The sequence below is a fragment of the Marmota monax genome, unplaced genomic scaffold (genome assembly GCF_021218885.2).
Source record: "Marmota monax isolate L192 unplaced genomic scaffold, Marmota_monax_Labrador192_F-V1.1 WCK01_AAM20220418_F8-fsc00001, whole genome shotgun sequence".
In the NCBI taxonomy this organism is placed as follows: Eukaryota; Metazoa; Chordata; class Mammalia; order Rodentia; family Sciuridae; genus Marmota; species Marmota monax.
In genome coordinates, this window is record NW_026693777.1 from 1,069,195 (window position 1) to 1,090,516 (window position 21,322).

Below are 21,322 nucleotides of genomic sequence, written 5' to 3' on the forward strand. Positions count from 1 at the left end.
AAATAATAAAGGTAATGGTAATAAGCCAAGAAAGAAAGTAGTACAAAATCACAAACAACACTTGATTAATCTAAACAAAGTCAGAAAAAGAAAAATCAATGATCAGATAAAATGAGTGAAAAACAAATTTTAGATGAATAAACTGCAGAGACTCACAGACTAGATTAAAAAAAAAAAAAGCAAGTCCCAACTATATGCTACATAAGAAATACAAGTTGAACACTTACATTTAAATCTATGCAGCTCATTGTATGTCAGCTATATCTAAGACTGTTAAAAAATCTAACAATTACTTACTATTGACGAAAGACTTTATTTCTATCTATTGCAGGTACAAATGAAACCATATTCTTAGCACCACATAAAAATAAAGAAAATAGGGCTGGGGATATGGCTCAAGCGGTAGAGTGCTCGCCTGGCATGCGCGGAGCACTGGGTTCGATCCTCAGCACCACATAAAAATAAAATAAAGATGTGTCTACCGAAAACTAAATATATATATATATATAAAATATATAAATTCTCTCTCTCTAAAAAAATAAAATAAAGCCATCCTGTTCATCTACAACTACAAAATAAATAAATAAAATAAAAATCTAACCAAAATAAATGAATAAGAAGAAAAACTGGAAACCAAGGTATTAATAGGGGACTTTGAAAACTGACAAATTCCTGGGAATACAGAAGTTCATACACATGCCTAGAGTTATGAGCAAACTCAGGAATGATTAGAGAAGATGCTAAACTCTCACCTCTGGGTGCCCTTAAGAGTCTATAGAAGCAGGAAATGAAGACTAAGGCAGAATTGTAAATTGGTTGAATGCCACAATATACATACACAGTCCTTTGGCAAAGACTGGAAGACTTACTGATTCCAAATTTGTAATGAAATCTCAATCCAATCACTAACTGACCACTAAGTTGAATGAGTAAAGAATTCAGTAGTAATATATACAAAAATTATTTTAGTAAACTCATTAAAGGAACAAAGAGCAACAACAATATAAAAACAACAAACCTTAAAAAGGAGGGGAAATCTGGTTTACAGAGTTGCCATATTATATTATTTTAAAATGTCAAGTCAGAAAATATCTCTCACGCACAGGCACTGGACTTACTAGACAAACACTATAAACCATCTCTTAAATGTCAAAAACTTAAAGAAAAGCATGTCTAAAATACATGCTACTAAAGGAAAGTATGAGAAGGCCTCTCACCAAATAGAGAATATCAAAATGACACAAAACTTTTTTAAAGGAAGAAAGAACTTAAAAAAGTATAATTTTTTAAAAAGTATAATAATTAAAATAAAAATTCACTGAAAAAGTTCAATAGCACACTTGAACTAGAATATAAAAACATCATATTAAGATTAAATTAGGAGGAGGAAACAACAAACAAACTAACCTCAAAGAAAAGCTCAGAGCCTGGGTGAATGCTACCAATTCTTCCATAAACTAGAGGCCACTTTTCAATTCATTCTATGAAAACTATTACAAAGAAACTATAGGCCAATATCCTTTTTGAATTTAGATGTAAAAATCCTCAAAAAAAAAAAAATAGTAGCAAACCAAATCCAGAGAGTTATAAAAAGGATAATGCCCCATGACCAGGTTGAATGTAAGATTGATGAAAAAAAAAATCAGTCAATGTAATATGCCATATTAATATGAAGGTCAAAACTCACGTGATAATCTCAATATATTGACATGGGAAAGGCATTTAACAAAATCCAACATCATTCCATGCTAAAGACACTAAAAAAGCTAGAAATAGAAAGGCATTCCCTTAATCTGATAAGGTCATCTATTAAAAAAAAAAAACTAACATCACGCTAAGTGGTGAAAGACTGAATACCCCTAAAAACATGAATAAAACAAAGATAATCTCTTTTGTCATTTTTATTTAACATTATACTAGAGATTCTAGCCAAGGCAATTACACATGAAAAAGAAAAGCCTTACAAACTGTAAAGATGTTTAGTATCTCTATTCACAAATATCATGATTTTGTATACAGAACACCTTAAGGAATCCAAAACCAATTCCACTAGTGCTAACAAGTTCAATTAGGTTGCAGAATATCAATATGCAAAATCAATTATATTTCTATATACTAGTATTGAGGAATCCATAACCCAAACATGAAATTAAACAAGAATAAGATATTCAAATTATCAAAAGGACTGCAAGACTTGTATGTTGAATACTATGAAATATTATTGGAAGAAATTATATTTATATTTATTATATTATATTATATTACATTACATTATATTATATTATATTATATTATACTATACTATTGGAAGAAATAAAACCAAAATAAATTGAGACATTCTATGTTCATAAATAAGACTTCGTACTGTTAAGATAGCAATAGTTCCCAAATTTTGTAAAGATTCAATGTAATTTCTAATCAAATCCCCATAGGCTTTTTTGTAGAAATTGAGAAGCTGATTTTAAAATTCATTAGAAAATGCAAGGATCCCAGAATAGTCAAAACAATCTTTGAAAAGAACAATAAAGCTGGAGAACTGACAGTAATCAAGATAATGTGGTACTAGGTTAAAGACAGACATATAGAGCTGGGCATGGTTGCACATGCCTGTAATCCCAGTGGCTCATGAAGCTGAGGCAGGAGAATCACAAGTTTGATGACAACCTATCTGAAAATAAAAAATAAAAAGAGCTGGGGATGTAGCTCAGTAGTTAAGCATTCCTGGGTTCAATCTCTATTACCCGCCTCCCCCCAAAAAAGGACAAACATACACTGCTGAGAGCCATAGCCAAGTAGGAATGACGCATGGCAATTTCTTTGTCAGCCTACCCAATGTTGCTTAGAGGGAGGACTCTCCATTGTGGAAATGGGCTTGCCTTGGACCCAGGTCATTTGCAGTGACATTGCATGAATGTTTGAGAAAGGTGACCCTGCTCAAGGACTAGGGTGGATCCGGGTTTAGGGAGGATCCTGCTGGATTAGGGCGGGTCCAGGTTTAGGGTGTATCCTGCTGGGAATAGGGAGTATCCTGCTGCCTCAGGGCACGCTCCTTGGGTTTAGGGCGGTTCCAGGTTTAAGGTGGACCCTGCTGGGAATAGGGCGTATCCTGCTGCCTCAGGCGACCACCTGCTCTGCCCGCCCGCTCCTTGAGTTCCCATTGAGTTCTCCCGGGATTCAGAGAGTATTTTGGGATGCAGAGCCCGGTGGAGGTGTGGATTTTCCTAGAACGTGCGTGTAGAGTGCCGTGACAGTTCGGGAATAAAGAGTTGCTGTTTGAATCTACAAGGCTGTGTGGTGGCTCGGTTATTTTGTGCCCAGCTAGACTGCGGCAATACACAACAATGAGCTGAGTTGAGAATACATCAATAAACCCTTAAATTTGTCAATTATTTTTTATGAGGAGCAAGACAACTCAATGGGAGGCAAAAAATAGTCTTTTCTATTAATTTATTTATTGTAAAAGACTGGTCTATTGAACTGGAGTTAATCAACTAAAACAAAATATTTGTCCTTCACAGACAGTTTGAGAGGCAGTGTCAACACAATATGAAAAAAAAGTGAAAGGCACCTGGATTAGTCTGTACCCATTCAATAAGACAGTCCCACTAAGGATCAATATAAGAAAGATCCAGCTCATCATCTCTAATTTACACTCTTCTTTTAAAGCAAAAAAAAAAAAAAATCATGAGACAATAGTTAAGATCATCATATTCAAGTACAGTCAGTATCTAGAGAATTCGTTCACAGGCACAAATGTCACAGTATTGTCAAACCAAAATAAACTTCTCAACATACTCTATGTGTATACTTAACTTGTTGCAGATCTGTATTAATAGTAAACTAGAGCCACTCTGCAGACTCTCCTTTGCTAGTAAATAAAAATTTTGAGGTTGAGGCCTGATAAAGATTATGTTTGAAAAGTTTGGAGGACCACTGCCTTCTGCTGTCCTGTATTCATGTCTGTGCTCCTACCATTACTTTCACCCAAACTGCTCTTCTTTCACTTCATCCTATTGAAATTCTAATTACCTTTCAAAAACAGCTGCCTATGAAGTCCCTATAAAGCATTCTACAGGTACTCATTTAGATATGATTCTTTTATATGCATAATACATTTCACATTTAACATGATTCACTTTTACTATACCATTAACTCCCTTATTCTTCTGCAGTTACTCAAAATACCACAAATATTCAAATGGTTGCTCAGATTCATCATTTTTAGATTTTCAAAGATAGAGACAAGAATAGATGGTTATTTTTCTTAAATACACTTAGCAAGAAATGACAATTTGTAGGAAGTGGCTTACAGTGGCTTTATAATCTTCTTGCCTCTAGAAGGTCCCAAGAAAAATTGATGGAAAAGGGAAGATGACTGGGAACCATTAAGCTACTGACTTAAAAGAATTTAGACAATGACAACAAATTTGGGTAACATAACACACAAACACACCTTTTATCCTAGCTATTCTCTGTTATGTTTGAATGGAGAGGGGAAAAAGTAATAGTTGCTAAGTGACTTCCTTGAATTTATGTGATATAAAACGCCAACAGTAAATTTCCTTTTCTTTCATTCATTCATTTTTCATTTGTTTTCCAACATCTAACTTTATCATTTTCTAATTTACTCATTTTTAATAGACTACAGACCAAAATACAAAATCTAAACTATCATCAAGATCATTCAAGAGCTGGGGAGTTGGTAGAGTTGGTAGAGTACTTGCCTCACATTCACAAGGCCCTGGGCTCAATCCCCAGCCACCACAGGGAAAAAAAAAGAAAAAAAAAGGGGGGGGGGGAATCATTCAATAGTTTCAATTTCTGTTCAATTCACTCTTTTTTTTTTAAAGTTTTTTTTTATATAACTTTATTTTTTTAATTTATTTTTTTATGTGGAACTCAGGATCGAACCCAGTACCTCACTGGTACTAGGCAGGCACTCTACCACAGCTACAACCCCAGCCCTCAATTCACTCTTTAAGAACAAATTCTACTTGATTTTGAGTAGTTACTTTTGTGTGTGTATGTGTGTAGTTTTGGGAATTGAACCCGATGCCTGAGTATGTTAAGCAAGCACTTTCCCACTGAACTCCAAGCCCTCTGGTTTAATTTTATTAACTTTAGGTTTCCAATTAAAATTCCAAATTATGCTTCAAATTCTTCCATAAACTCTGTAATTCAAGTGCATTTTTTCATATAATCTTCAAACAATATTTGAGGTGTTTTTACTTTAATTTTATAGGCAAGTAAATTGAAGATCAGAGTATTTAAGTAAATAATATAGCTGAATTCAGAATCCAATCTTCTGAGTTTCTCTTCTATATCCCTCTGCTTCCAATTTATTTAGTACTCATGTCTTCTTGACGATTAAAATTACTATCTACCAAAGAAAGCTACTGCAATGATTAAGTCAAGTAATACATGTAAAATGCTTGGACCCTGCCACTATAAGGGGTCGAAAATATTAACTATTATTACCAATATACAACTACTGCCATCTATAAAAATGCTCACTGCTAAAAATTTCCCAAAGAAGAGATGGAACTGTATCTGAAAAGTACTTTGTATTCTCATGAAGAAGTCTAATATTTAGTAATTATTAAGGAATTTGGGGAGTGTAGCTCAGTAGAAAGGCTCTGGGTTCAATTCCCAGCACTTATAAAAAAAAAAGCGGGGTGGGGGGGGGATTGTGGCTCAGTGGTAGAGTATTTGCATAGCATGCGTGAGGCACTGGGTTCGATCCCCAGCACTACATACAAATAAACAAAATAAAGGTACTGTGTCCATCTACAACTAAAAAGAATTTAAAAGAAAAAAGTGAACAGTTCCTGAGAATCATAATATTCAAGTATGAGAACATACCTAAATTCTAAAATCAATTCCTATATAATGAATATTTAAATGGGCTCAAAATTTTCACTATTTTAAAACCCTAAAGTGATCACGTACACTTATCTATTTACTTTCTCAGAGTAAATACTGAGAAATGGAAATGCAGGTTTCAAAAGATATGTGCACATTTTAAATTTTGATACTTAACCTGCCCTTCAATTTATATTCCCTTAGCATGTTGGTTTCCACATATTTTGACAACATACTTTTAAAATCTTTTCCAAGTTTTATATTTACAACAGTCCATAAACTAAGGAAATTATCTCTTAAAACACATTGCAGATGTTTTTGCTTGCCGTTTGTCTTCCAACTCTGCTAATGATGGGTTTTAGTTTTAAAATGTACAATGTTTCACATAGACATATTTCTCAAAATTTCCTTGATGATTTATAGTTATCACATAAATTTTAAGAGTAGTCTTCCCCAACCAATATTATTAAATACTTGCCTATTTTTTTCCTTCTAGTCCTTTAAGGTTTTTCCATTTTCTAGTGAAGAATCTAAACCACTCAGAATTTATCTGTTATAAAAGTAGTAATCAACATGTTTTTAGAAGAGCATTGTTTCTTCCTAATCTTTGTCTAAAATCTATTTTACATTACTGGTCACATGAGTTCCTTCTGTAACAAGCAGAACAAACATCCTTATTAAATTTAACATTCTTTTTAAATGTAACTGTTCTTGACTGTATTAGTAAGATGTGCAAAAACCTTTCTTAAAGAAAAATATAAAAACTTTAATTTATAAACTTTGTAGACCCCAAGTAAATAAATATAAACTTGTTTAGAAAAGGAAGATTGGATAACTTACAGATGTTAATTTAAATCTATAGATTCATTTTGTAACCCAATTTAAAGAAGTCTAACTATATCATTCATGGAATTTAATTAGCTGATTTTCAAATTTATATGGAAAGCTAAAAGGCCAAAAAAGACAAGAGAGAAGGGCTGGGATTGTGGCTCAGCAGTAGAGCGCATGGCAGGACCCGGGTTCGATCCTCAGGACCACACAAAAATAAAGGCATTGTGTTGTGTTCATCTACACCTAAAAAAATAAATATTAAAAAAAAAAAAAGACAAGAGAGGGCTCGCTTAACATGTGAGAGGCGTTGGGTTCGATCCATAGCAACACACAAAAATAAATAAATAAAGGTATTGTGTCCAACTTAAAAAAAAAAAAAGGCAAGCAACTGGGATTGATGTCAACAAATTACAGCCACAAATTTGGTAGCTTAAGAAAATATTAAAAACTTACCCTTTGGGCTAGGAATGTAGCTCAGGAAGAACATCTACCTAGCATGCATGAGACCTTAGTTCTATCCCCAATACTACATACACAAACAAACCAAACCAACAAAAACCCTCATTTTCTCAAAGACCAGAGTCTGGAATCCAAATGACTGGGCTCAAATCCAGCACTAGAAGAATCACACTTCCTCTGGAAGCGAGTGAAGAATCTGTTATTCACCTCTTCCAACTTCTGGGAGCTGTTGGCATTACTTGGCTAGTGTAATATACTTGTAACTCCAATCTTCCAGAAGAGCATAATTTTAAATCTTTTTCTGTTCTATCTTCACAGAGTACCTTCTCCTGGTTGTCTTATTTACAGGCCAGTTCATTTTGTTAAATGGTGGAGGCAAGGGTGGGTAGAGAATAAGAGTGGTATACTTTAGAGCTAACATGTTGAGCTCATCAGGATATAAGTTTTTTAAAAATTTGGTGTCATGTTAAGTGGTGATAAAAATTTCTTTCAACAGTGGGGAAGATTATCTAATATCTGCCATAAAACCATACACATTTTTCAATTAATGTCCTGTTTTTATTTGCTTATTTTTTAATTCTACAGACTTAGTTACTGAATCAATTTTTTTTAAACACAGATTCTTAAGACAACTCAAAGGTTTCTTTCAGATCAGAATACTGACTTAAAATATTTTTTCTACCAGAGCCAATTGGTTGCTTACAGTTGCTCACCAAACAACAATTTTGCTTTCCTTACACCAAGTATATTCATTCATGAACTGAAGAGTATTCACTGAGCACCTAATTATACAGCCAGGCACCATGCTGAGTCTAGAGACAGAAAGATAAAAAAGACATACTCTGCCCTCACGAAGATTATAAATCATAAGCATGCAAATAAATAATTATGTTGCAACAAAAGAATTAAATTACTAGAGGCAAATATTCACAGTGTATAATAAGTTCCTACATCTACCTGATAGGGAAGGCTTCATCAAAGTTGTGTATAGAATTTTCCCTGAGATTTCAAAAAGAACGTAAGTTTTCAGATATAAGGATAATGTGAAGGCAGTCTGTACAGTAAATAAATATCACTAACAAAGGCACAGGCATCATGGAAAGTGATTTCTGGTTTAACGTTTAAGTGTAAAGTACCAGAGAGGGATAACAAGGGATTGAAGAAGATAATGTGGTAGAAAAGATGATGTTAGGACACTGATCTAAGGTCTAAGAAGCATATTCAAGTGGACATGCTGGTCTAGAGTTTAAGTGACAAATCAGAATTTTTAAAAAGGGCAGGGTGGGGGACAGGGGAGATTATCACTAAATAAATAAGCAGTTGAAGCCAAGGCAGTTTACCCAAGGATAATATATAGAGTAAGAAGAAAAGAGAACTTATGGACAGAACACTGAAAAACACCAACACTGAAAGGAGGATTTATTTGGGTTTCTTAAGAAAAGTCTGCAAAAGGGAAATTGCTTGAATGTAATGGTAGTAAGATTATCAAATTTAAGAATATCAAATACGGGCATAGTGGCAGATGCCCGTAATCCCAATGGTTTAGGAGGCTGAAGCCCTAAGCAACTTAGTGAGACCCTATCTCATATAGATGTAGCTTAGTGGTATCGTGCCCCTGGGTTCAATCTCCTGTACTAAAACAACAACAACAACAAAAAACACAAATACGGACAGGCTGGGGCTATAGTTCAATGGTAGAGCACCTGCCAAGTATGTGTCCTGGATTCAATCTCCGGAAGGAAGGAAAGGAAGGGAATGAAGGAAGGGAAGGAAGGAAGGGAAGGAAGGGAAGGAAGGAAGGAAGGAAATATATCAAATATACCTAGCTACTCAGAAGGCTCAGGCAGGAGCCTGATAGGAAGTTCTAGGCCAGTCTAGGCAAGTTAGTGAGGCTGTCTCAAAGTTAAAAAAAAAAAAAAAATTAAAGGACTGGGAATGCATGCACAAGGCCCTGGGCTCAATCTCCAGTATTGCAGAGGTACAAAAGATATCAAATACAATGAACATAGGAAATTAAAAGGGTCATTTCATTATCCATTAAAGTCATTTAAGATGGTGACAAGAGAGAAAGATAAGCTAGTTCTCAAACTCCTTTACAGAATGATCAAAGGTTGAGAAATAAGAGCAGTAACAATCTGAAGGACAGTTGATCAAGTAACATATACACTAAAGATGGGGGATTTTCGGATGAGTCCAGTGGCAACAGAAGCACAATACTAACAATATTACAATAGCAGGAATGCTGACTTCTTCAGGAATGGGAGGATATACTCTCAAGGATACAAGGAAATCTGTGTCTTCAGGAGAGAATTAGAATTCAGATAAGGCATATACAACCTATGTGTTTCATTTTAACATAAAACAATGTGCTAAGTGTTTATAGGGGAAAAGGTATACATTTGCAACAGTGTCATCTACAAGTCAGTTCTATGATAACATCTGGTAGAACTTTTATTAGAGTTAAGTACTACTATATTGCTTTGTTTAAAATATGAGTCATCTATAATACTTAGTTGAGAAGATAGGCTAAGATCAGATAATTGTCTTCAATGCAAGCTAAGGATTTTGTACTTTGCTCAATATGTGCTTCAGAAAAGACTGTGGAAGCATTATTTAAGACAGATTGGAAAGGGCAAAAGACCCTCATAGGGAGACTGATTAGTATGATTAGTAAACTGCTGTAAAAGATCAAGCAAGAAATGAAACTTTTTTTTTTTGGGGGGGGGGGGGTTGCCAGGGATTGAACCCAGGGGTACTTAATCCCTTTTAATTTTTTATTTTGAGACTGCATCTCCGAGGTTGCTTAGGGCCTTGCTAAATTTCTGAGGGTAGAATTTAGGATCTCCTGACAGCCTTACGAAGTTGCTGGGATTACACGCATGTTCTACTATACCCACCTAAAAATTTAAGGAAAAAAATGAACATATTAAATATTATAAGACCAAAGAAGTACAGAACTTGGCTGGGGAGATATGAAAGATCCAAATGTCCCAACATCAATTTTTCTTTTTCTACCACACTATCTTTAACCAGGAAGATGATGATGCCATTTGCCAAAATAGACAAAATAATCACCCATCTTTCTATTTTCTCCAAGATCTACTTGTATACCATGGATATTTCAGTAAGAAGAGACTTTAGAACTAACATAGGAACACATATACATGACACACAAATTGTGACTGATATGAATCAAGAAAAAAATGTTTCAATAAAAACAAACAAAGAAGGATGCTTTCTTTTCTAAGAAACATAACATGTTTCTCTTTTCACCTTAGCTGACAGGAAATCTAAGAACCAAATTCAATGCCTTTTAGTTGTAATCAGCTCATCTCTGGAACCTGATAATGTTTCTTTCTTTGAACAGTGGCTACTCTGTCCTTGTTTACCATTAATTGTTCATTCTGTATTTTATTTAGTTCAATGAGCCAAGTATAATTCTTTAGGTGCAATAAAATCCTTAATAGATGAAATGTTAATGCAAAACTGACTTATAGTATTTGAAACAGTTTGTTCTAGTAAGCAAATTGGTAATGTTGTTTATAACAATAATCTGCACAGTAAATCATTTCTTCATAAATACATAAGTATGAAGTAATTCAATGAAGTCAAAATAATTTTTCAAATTAGTAAGTTTCAAGTTAAAGAATAAATATCAAAGACAAAAACAAAAAAAGCATGTAAAGGATCAATGTCATACATAGGATTACTTACTAAAACTGCTTATCAAACTTTTAAAAATAGAAAAGAATATACCAAATTAGCTTATTTTTATAAGCAGGTTATAGTTCAAACATTCCCAAATACAAGCATGAATATATTCAGACTGAGAAAGACAGATATTTTTCACTAATCAATTTATGATAACAAATTTCTACTCTAAATACAAAAAAGTAAAACATGGGAACCAAGTGGCTGTGTATGAGCCAATTTTAGTCTCATTCACTTAAGAGAACCTTTTATTATTACTATCTGATGTCCAGTGTGTTGAAAACTGCTGTTTCTTGGTTTTTCCTTTGTTTTTCAGAAAAAGACATGGATATCAGGTGAGCAGAGTGATGACTCAGAGGTGACAAATAAACAAGGTGTGCCCTATGACCACTCCAGCTTACTGCCTTAAGAGAGTTTCCAAACCATGGTGAAAGAAAAGGGAATCTAGGTGGAGCCAATGGATTCCATGAGTTGAGAAAATGGAGCTGAGCATTCAGGAAGACCAAGGCAATGAGAGTTCACAGGACAGAGCACCGAAGAGGAGACTGGTTACACTCAGTGAGAACCAAGAAACTGAAGAGGATCCCCTTCAAGTATGATCACAGTATACCTGTAAGGAATCTAAGACAAAGAAAGAACCATGTAAAATATTTATAGGTAACAGTACCAAGTGCTCACACAGGGACAGGAACAGTGCCTGTTTCTAAGAACTGGACTTCAAAACAAAACAAAACCTCCTAATGTGTGTGGTGATAGAAAGGATGCTTAAGAAGGTACTCATATCATAGCAGACAATTATTAATCTTTAGATAACACCTAACAAATAAGAAAAGCAAGACCCAAAATGATCAAATTATTTCCAAGTAATCTAACTGCACCCTAAAAAATGGCTCAAAAATATATAGTAATACAAAAATACCCAGAAGGGGGGGGGGGGGGGGGTTATAATTGACAATTAGGTATCCAATGATTACCAGGAATACAAAGATATAATGAAACAATCAGCATGAGAATAATCAACTGAAACTAATCTAGAACTGAAGCAGATCTTAAAATTAGCAGAGAAATGTGCTAAATCATTTTAATACCTATTCCATATATTAAAAAGTTAAGAGGACATATAATAGGTGACATTTTTTAAAAACTTCCTCAAAACTGAATGTGGTAGTGCACACTTGCAATCCCAGCACTTGGGATGTTGAGGCAAGAGGAGCATTTGAGGCCACAAATTTGTGACCAATCTGGGCAACATAATACTGAGTTAAAAAACCTGTCTCAAAAAATTATGAGATGAAAAATTAACTAGATGGGATTAATGGCAGATTTTATGTATAGCAGGGAAAAAAATGAGTGAATTTAAAACATCAATAAAAAGAGAATTCAAGAAAATAATAAAAAATAAAAAAGAATTCAAGAAAAGAATATCAGTGATGACACTTTCCAATACACTACTTTTCCTTTCCTGTGATGCTGGGGATCCATGCTAGGCAAGTGCTCTTATCAATGAGCAACAACTCCAGTCCCTAATACTTTTTTTTTTTGTAGATGGACACAATACCTTCATTTTATTTATTTACTTTTATGTGGTGCTGAGTATCAAACCCAGTGCCTCACATGTGCTAGTTAAGCACTCTACTATTGAGTTACAACCCCAATCCCCCCTAATATTTTTAATATGCTAATTTAATACTAATATTTTCCATATACTAATAAACAAAGTTCTAAAAAGAAAGGGAGATATAAGTGAAAAAATGATGGCCAGGCAGAGAGTAGTGGCACATGCCTGTAATCCCAGCACCTCAGGAGGCTGAGGCAGAAGGATCAAAGTCAGCCTCAGCAAAAGTAAGGCACTAAGCAACTAAATGAGATCCTACCTCTAAATAAAGTACAAAACAGGGATGGGGATGTGGTTCAGTGGTCCGAGTGCCCATACATTCAATCTCTCCCTCCCCCCCAAAAAAAGATGGCCAAAATTTTTCCAAACTTGTTGAGAACTATTTATAAGCTGAAAAAAAAAACAAAACAGAATGTTAAGATAATGAAAAGACAACTCAAACTGGGGAAAAAAAAAAACTTTGCAAATTACTGATCTGATAAAACATTTGTATACAGGGGCTGCTCAATGTAAAGCATTTGTCTAAAGTGCCTAGAACTTCCAAATTCCTAATAATCCAAAAAGCTTAATGACCCTCAAGCCAAGAAACATGAAGAAAACTAACCAAAGTATATCATAAACAAATTGCTCAAAACTAGTGATGAAGAGAAAATCTTAAAAGCAGCCAGACGAAAAAATGATGCTACAAAGAATAAGATACAGATGATTGATATAAGATTTCTTATCAGAAACAATGGGAACAAAAAGACAGTGGAATAAACTCTTTAAAACACAAAGGAAAAAAATCATCAACCTAGAATTCTAGACAAAGCAAATATATCTTTCAATAAAGAAGGCAAAGACATTTTCAAACAAACAAAAGTATAAAGAGTCCATCACCAACAATCACTGCATAAGAAATGTTAAAGTCTTTCTAGCACGAACAAAATTATACTGAACAGAATATATATCTATGCAAAGGAATGCAAAGGAAAATGAATATGGGAATGAAAAGGAAAATGAATGTTGCACTAAATGGGTAAATATATAAGACTTTTTAATCATTTAAAAATCTTTAAAAGATAGCTACTTATTTAAGTAAACTGTATGACAACTAAAGTTTAAAGGCTCCAGAAAGAAATGGAATTAAGGCTCTTTTTTTTTTTTTTGTAGTTATAAATGGACAAAATGCCTTTATTTTATTTATTTTTGTGTGGTGCTGAGGATCGAACCCAGTGCCTCACACATGCTAGGCAAGCTCTCTGCCACTGAGCTATAGCCTCAGCCCAAAGATTTTATATTCTATGAGGAGTGCTATATTATCACTTAAGGATGTAGACTCTTATTGGTTAAAATACATAACTATAAATCACAAAGCCAATCACTAGAATAATAAAAGGTTAGATCTGGTAAACTAACAAAAGAGATTAATCATGAAATTTACTCAACTAATCCAAAAGAAAGAGGAGAGGGGGAGAAAAAAGAGAAGTGGGGACAGTGGAACTAAAACAGATAAGCCAAATAGAAAACAAATAGCAAGATGACAGACTCAACCCTAGCCATATCAATAATCACATTAAATATACTCATCCAAGCCTCTCAATTAAAAGGCAGATTATTAGATTATAAAAAGACAACCACATGCTATCAATAAGAAACCCACTTTAAATATAAAGACTCAAATGGGTTTAAAAGATGGGGATATATACATACATACACACACACACACACACACACACACTGCAATACTAATCAAATGAAAGCAAAAGCATGCATATAATATCAAAGTACAATTCAGGGATAAAGAGACCATTTCAAGCCAGCCATAGTGGTGGTGCCTGTCTGTTAGCCCTGCTACTCAACAGGCTAAGGCAGAAAGAGTGCAAATTCCAAACCAGCCTGGGTAACTTAGTGAGACCTGTTTCACCATGTTAGAAAAACAAATAAATAAATAAACTGGGGATGTAACTCAGTAGTAAGCGCCCTAGGTTCAATTCCCAGCATTGGGGAGAAAATTGATGGATCACAGACCTAAATAGACTGAAAAACTATAACATTTTTAGAAGAAAGCATGAAAGAAAATCCTTGTGATCTTGGGTTAGGCAAAGATATTAAATAACATTATCAAAAAACACAAACAAAAAACATAAAAAAGGTGATATGTGAATTTAACCAAAATTGAGCTTTTCTACTCCTCCAATGAAAATGTTAAAAAAGAATGATGTAAGCCACAATAAACAGCTTATTTATAAGCTGAAAAAAAAAAAAAAACAACAAAATGTTAAGAGAATGAAAAGACAACTCAAACTGGAAAAAAAAATCTTTGCAAATTACTGATCTGATAAAACATTTATATACAGGGGCTGCTCAATGGTAAAGCATTTGTCTAAAGTGCCTAGAACTTCCAAATTGAATAAGAAAGGAAACTCAATTTAAAAATAGGTAAATGAGGGGCTGGGGCTCAGTGGTAGAACACTTGCCTAGGATGAATGAGGCACTGGGTTCAATTCCCAACATCACATAAAAAAACTAAATAAACAAAAGCACTGTATCCATCTGCAACTAAATATGTATATAATACTATATGTCTGTGTGTGTGTGTGTATATAATGGGTAAATGATTTGAATAGAAACTTCATCAAAGAGGCTACACAATGACAAACACGTGAAAAGATATTCAGCATTGGGGCTGTGGTTGTAGCTCAGTTGTAGAGCGCTTGCCTCGCATATGTGAGGCAATGGTTCGATGTTAGGGTCTGTAAACAAGTCAAGATGGCGCCTGGCAAAATGCCAGAGGGAGTGGTTTGTGAAGTAATGCCAGAGAGCCATTAAGTGTGGAGATTCCTTATTGGTTGACTGCTGTATCTAGTTTATGTTAATTAAGATAAGCTGTGTGGAATGTATATATACCCCTCCTGTCCTATAATAAACGGCTCCCACTCCTGCTGTATCAATGTACACAAGTTGCTCGTCACACCGCCCCCCCTTATTTTGCTGCAGCCAGACTGCAGCAGTTCGATCCTCAGCACCACATAAAAATAAATAAACAAAACAAAGATATCTTTAAAATGTGTTGTGTGATTTAATATTAAAAAAAGATATTCAGCATTATTAGACATCAGAAAATATTAATTATAACCATTATAAAGACTAAAATTAAGAAAACTGCCCATACAGAATAGTGTTGGTGCATATACAGAGGAACTGGTACCCTCATCACTGCTGTTGAAAATATAAAATGATGAAAAACAATTTTGCAGTTCCTTAAAAAATTACATAAATTCCTACCATCTGACCCAGTCATTCCACTCCTTGGTATTTATCCATGAGAAAATAAAGTATGTGTCTACACAACAAGTATACTTCATAGCAACTCTATTTATAACATCCCCAATCAACAGGTGAATGGAAAAACCTGTGGTACAGCCATATAATGATGAATAAAAAAGCATTGACTGTTGACATACCACATCACAATATAGATTATTTTCAAATAATGAGGCTGAGTAAAAGAAACCAAACAAAAAATGATTATACTGAGCCAGGCACAGTGGCATATGCCTGTAATCCCAGTGACTTGGGAGGCTGAGGCAGCCTCAGTAATTTACAGAGGCCCCAAGCAACTTTGTGAGACCCTATCTCAAAATAAAAAATAAAAAAGGACTGGGGATGTGACTCCATAATTAAGCACCACCCCTGGGTTCAACCCCTGATTAAAAAAAAAAAGATTGTACTGTATAATTCTATTTATATAAAATTCTAGAAAACACAAACTTTTCTAGAGTAACCATAAATTAGTTGTTGCTGAGACTGGGATGCAAGTAGGGGTGGAAAGAAAGGAATTAAAGGGACATGAGGAAATCTGGGGAGATTATAAATATATTATCTTGCTTACCTGGCTATGTTTATGTTTTTTCTTTCTTTCTTTAATGAGGTGCTGGGGATAGAACCTAAGGCTTTGTACATGCCTGGCAGGCACATGTTTACCATTTAGCTATAGGCCAGTCATTGGCTGTTTATCTTGATTGTCCAGATAACTTTAATCTCACCTGCTATGATGATTTCCTAAAGTGTATAAGTGTCATTGTACAAACTCTAAATATGTGCAGTTTTACTATATCAGATTATATATCAAGCTGTTAGAAACAATGATCTAACTGGGCTGGGGTTGTGGTTCAGCGGTAGAATGCTCACCTAGCATGTGCAAGGCCCTGAATTCATTCCTCACCTCCACAAAAAAATAAATAAATAAAATAAAGGTATTGTGTCCAACTACAACTAAAAAAAATAAATATTTTTTAAAAAAGAAACAATGATCTAACAATTTATTTTTAGCCAAATAAGCACTTATCTTTTTATTTTTAAATAAAGAGAACTGAATTGTTGGCTTGCTATCTTAAAGTAGAAGCAAATTAACTTTTAGTCAATACACACTATAAGCCAAGCATTTTTAGTCACTTTACAATTGCTAATTTGCTATCATTATCTTAAGGATATTTGTTATGAAATAGGAGGAAGAATAGTAAAAAAGGATACCACAAAGCTTTAGAAACCAGACAAGGCTTTTTTTTTTTTAAGAAAACCCTGACTTCTAGTTCCTACAAATTAAATATCAAAACAATAAACAGCAGATTTAAATCTAAATTCTTCAGAATCAAGTTATATGCATTCAACTGAAATTATCCCATGGTAGGAGCATAAGCCAGGAAAAAGGTTTTCACAAGACATTTAAATTATGACTATGTTCTCATTTATTTGGAAGTACTGAACTCCTACAAACACCCTAAGTGAATGCAGTTTTGTTTGGTCCAACATAGTTCAGATAGGACCTAACAAAAGTAAGAAGACTATATAACTGGTAATGCACAATTACTTTGTAAAATAGTTTCCTTATTGTGATTACCTTATTTAAAACCCTATTTACGGGGCTGGGGCTGTAGCTCAGTGGCAGAGAGCTCACCTAGCAAGTGTGAGGCGCTGGGTTCAATCCTTAGCACCACATAAAAATAAACAAATAAAATAAAGGCATTCTGTCCATACACAACTACAAAAACATTTTTTTTAATATTTTTTAAAAAATAAAACCCTACTTAGAACCAGCAATACTGTGTGTATAAATCTGCATGTCTGCAGGCCAGGTGTGGACACCAACACTCTCCTGGGAGAAGAGAAGGAACTGGATGTGGAAAAGTTCAGGAGGCAAAAAAAAAACAAAACTTGGCTAAAGAAATGATGGAGACTAAAGTTAGTCCAGGTGAGAAACCCAATCAGAGAGCATAGTTCCCAGCACCAGAGCAAAGCCATTATGGTAAGGAAGCTCACTTACTCAGGGAAGGAAATTCTCATGGTTTGGGGGTACAATGAAGAAGGCTCAGGGGTAGTAACGTATGTTTTTCCTTAAGATCACTTAGTGAAATAGCATTCAATAATAGATACAATGGGTTTTCCTTTCTAAAAATTTTATAATCAACTGAATTTATAAATATTAAAATTACTTTTAAGTAAAAAAAAAAAAAAGTATTTCCAAAAAGGATTTAAAGTGCCTCTTCCATCTGTAAAATCAGACACCTAATTGGCATACTTCTAAGACATTGTTCATCTTTTGTCATCCTATTCTATCCCACTTGATTTATTAACCTATTTCAAATAAAATAATTTGTAACAATTTAAAAATACACAACAGTTTTATTTGATTGATATATTAAGACCAATTACAGAATTTGGAGGTCCATCTTGTACTCTGTGCTTTAACAAGTATCATAGCCTCAGCATTATAGACATTTAGGACTCAAGTACTGTTGTGAAGGATTGTCCTGTGCATTGTAAAATGTTTAGCAACATCTAGTACACAAGATGCCAGGAGCACCTTCCCCAGGTTGTGAAAAAGTATCTATAGACATTGTGAATTGTTTCCTATTGGGCAAAATGTCCCCACTTGAGAACTAACATTCTAAAACTACCGAAGTATATAGTCTCTAGGGACCTCCTCCACTCACAGTGCAAGAAATCTGAAAGCAGAATGTTTACCATTTGAAAGTTCCTAAGGATATTATAAATGTAAATGTTCATATACATGAATATGGATATATATTTATATGTGTGTATACACACACTCCAGTACACTCTCCACTTTAAAAAGTCCATAATTACTAAAAAGCAAAAGGGTTGGTTTTTTTTTCCTTTTTAAAAATTATTTTCAAACTGAAGAAGCTAGGACCTACAAAATATCTGACACATGTGATCATGTCTCTCAGATTGGGGGGAAAAATTCTCTATGCCAAAGAGGTATAAATAAACCATTCCTTAATTATTCTATAACTAAAGAACTATAGCAGTCAATTTAGGAAATCTCAATACTCTTTTGGAACTCAATTTTACCACTTTGCATTTATGAAACCTACAGCTTGTCCCAAGTAGGAATCAAGTTCCAGTAAGTATCTAATTTCAAAATGCCAGTATCTGTAATACATCTTCTATGTTTACACATACACTTTCTCTGTTACATTCTTAGCCAAATCTTTTGTTGAATTACTTAACTCTCAAGTAGAATGAAAACAAAAGGATCACAATCTCTACCATATTTAGAAGATTTACATTTTCTTGAAAAGGAGACTGCTTTTGGCACTGCTAACCTAGATTGAACTGTTTTCTTTCTATTCCACAGGAATAAATAACAATTTACTGTGACAAAGTTTAGTTGTCATATATGTAGTAAAAAATAAGCTGGAGACATAAAATCTGGGCTCCAGTTGTGATTCAACCTTCTAGCAGCTTAGATGACCAGTTAATAGTCTCAAATCAGCTTTCTCACTTGTGAAAAATAAATGATAATATCTATACCTCTAGAGTTATTGCAAAGATTATGATAATTTTTGAGAAATCACTTTGAAAACTGTAAAGCACCATACAAATGTTCGATATATTTGGTAGTATCCAGGTAGTATGAGTAAACAATAGAGAAACATACACCTTATATAAATGACTTATTTATATCACTCAATAAAGGCCACTTTCCAAAACAAAAACTCATTAGGTAGACCAAATGAAGATAGACACCCAAATGAACTAAAATTCAGGCATCTAAGTCCTAAACTCAGTCGTCCTTAATTCTATAAATCAACGCAGGCAAAATAACTTTCCTTTTTACCTCAAATTTCTTCATCCGAAAAAAACCCAAGTACTGAACCAGAGGTTTCAAAAGCATTATTACAGCCCTCATAGGCCTTCTAACTGAACAAATATCCAAAAGATTCATTTAACATTATATCCAAAACTCAAGAGCAATGTTTTGTCTGTCAGCAAAACTGTAAGTGGAGGGCAAAATGACTTAGGTAAGAAAATTTTAAGTAAAAAGAAAATTCTATACAAATCTCAACAAGCAAAGGAATCAATAAACTACCTTGCTTTCTATAACTAATAATAGTTTTCCCTTTAAAGGACAGTAAGGATGAACAAGGTGCACTCACAGAAGGGCGGGGCTCTTCCCCACAGGCTTTTGGGAACCACCCACTTCCCAAAGAAGTGTAACTGCTTCCTCCTGCCCTCATCAGCCAAAAAACTTGAAAGATTAAGGACTGCATTGTCTGAGACAGGGTTTTGTTTTTCTTTTCATTTGGGTGGGGATGGCAGTAGTCAGTCATCTGGCAAACATAGACACTAAAGCACAATGATCCACAACACAAGTCTCCCTAAAGTCTTAAAGATCTAAGTTTTTAGAGCAATACTAATTTTTAAAAATAAGTTCAGACTATTAACCCAAATTGGATAGGTCTGTGTTAATGGTAATTAAGCGTTTGCGGAGTGCCAAGTTTTCCGGTCCCCAAATTATCCGTCCTCCGCGTCTCTGCAGAGGCGACGCTTAGCCCTCCACTCCCGCACGGCGCCAGGTCTCGAGGGAGAGCCCTCAAGGCCCCCAAGGGGAAGGCCGGGCCACCTAGGCCTCGGCGCCGCCACCCCTCGCTCCTCACCGATGACGATGCGCAGGTGCTTGAGGCGGGTCAATGCGTCCTTCTTGGTGTCCAGCACCTTCTGGGTGGACTTCTTCACGTCCCCGTGCGGCTTCTTGGAGAACATCCTGCCACTGCCGCCTACACAGCCGGCTCCGGCCCCCTCCCGGCCCAGTCCCGGCCGCAGAAAGTGGAGGGAGTGGGCGGGGAAGAGCCTAGCCCAAGTAGCTCATTCACTCCCCAGCCTTGCGGGCCCCAGTAGAGACGACTCCTTCCCGGTGGAGGCCACGGCCGTCACTTCCACCCGCCTCGCGCTGCGGCTCCGGGGAACCTTCGGCTCCGGCTCCAATATGGCGGATTCCCTCTCCGGGACCTGCACCGAACGAGGGAGACCCGGGCTGGCTGCCCGCCGCCGCCGCCGCCGCCTGCCTCCAGCGGCCGCCGCGCACCGCCACAGGCCCGGCCCCTGCCCGGGACCCAGAGCCACGGAGGTGGAGCTCTCGGCGGCAGCACCACAACTCCTCTCTCCCTGAGGCCCCCTTTAGGTTAAAGCTTCTTTAGCAGCTTAGACCCTGCAGAAGCCAAAACGGAGGCAGTAGTGTAGTGATGGGGTTTCACGACTCTGCCGTCGGTGGCGAACGGTCCCCCTGGCAACCACTTTCTGACATCAAGGGCTCTTGACGTCACTCTAGCGTGAGATCATCCCTGGCACTACCCACCTTGGTTTCCTGTGTAAGCAGCCAAGCCAGGGAGGAGCCCAAGAAAGTCAGTGAAGGTAGTTTTACTGAGTGCTCCATTGTAAACGTGATTCGTAGCCAAACTTCCAGCGTCCTATAGTTTTTATTAAAAAGGTCGTTCATCTTCTGTGTAATTTAAGATACTTCTAAAACATAAAAGATGTTAAATACGTGCTTCATGC

At 35.6% G+C, this 21,322-nt stretch overlaps 1 protein-coding gene across 7 annotated transcripts in view; it reads right to left on the reverse strand.

Moving 5' to 3' along the window:
• Ralgapa1 (Ral GTPase activating protein catalytic subunit alpha 1) overlaps nt 1–20,959 on the reverse strand; it is a 245,655-nt gene extending 224,696 nt beyond the window's left edge. For 2 of the 7 annotated variants that reach the window (XM_058584465.1, XM_058584466.1), the window contains exon 1: nt 20,425–20,957. In XM_058584465.1, the coding sequence (XP_058440448.1) occupies nt 20,425–20,530 (106 nt within the window). In that variant the 5' untranslated portion in view covers nt 20,531–20,957. Of the gene's footprint in view, nt 1–20,424 lie in introns of all 7 variants that reach the window. The other 5 variants (XM_058584468.1, XM_058584470.1, XM_046460944.2 and 2 more) reach the window with 4 other exon arrangements.
• Between the last annotated feature and the right edge of the window lie 363 nt (nt 20,960–21,322).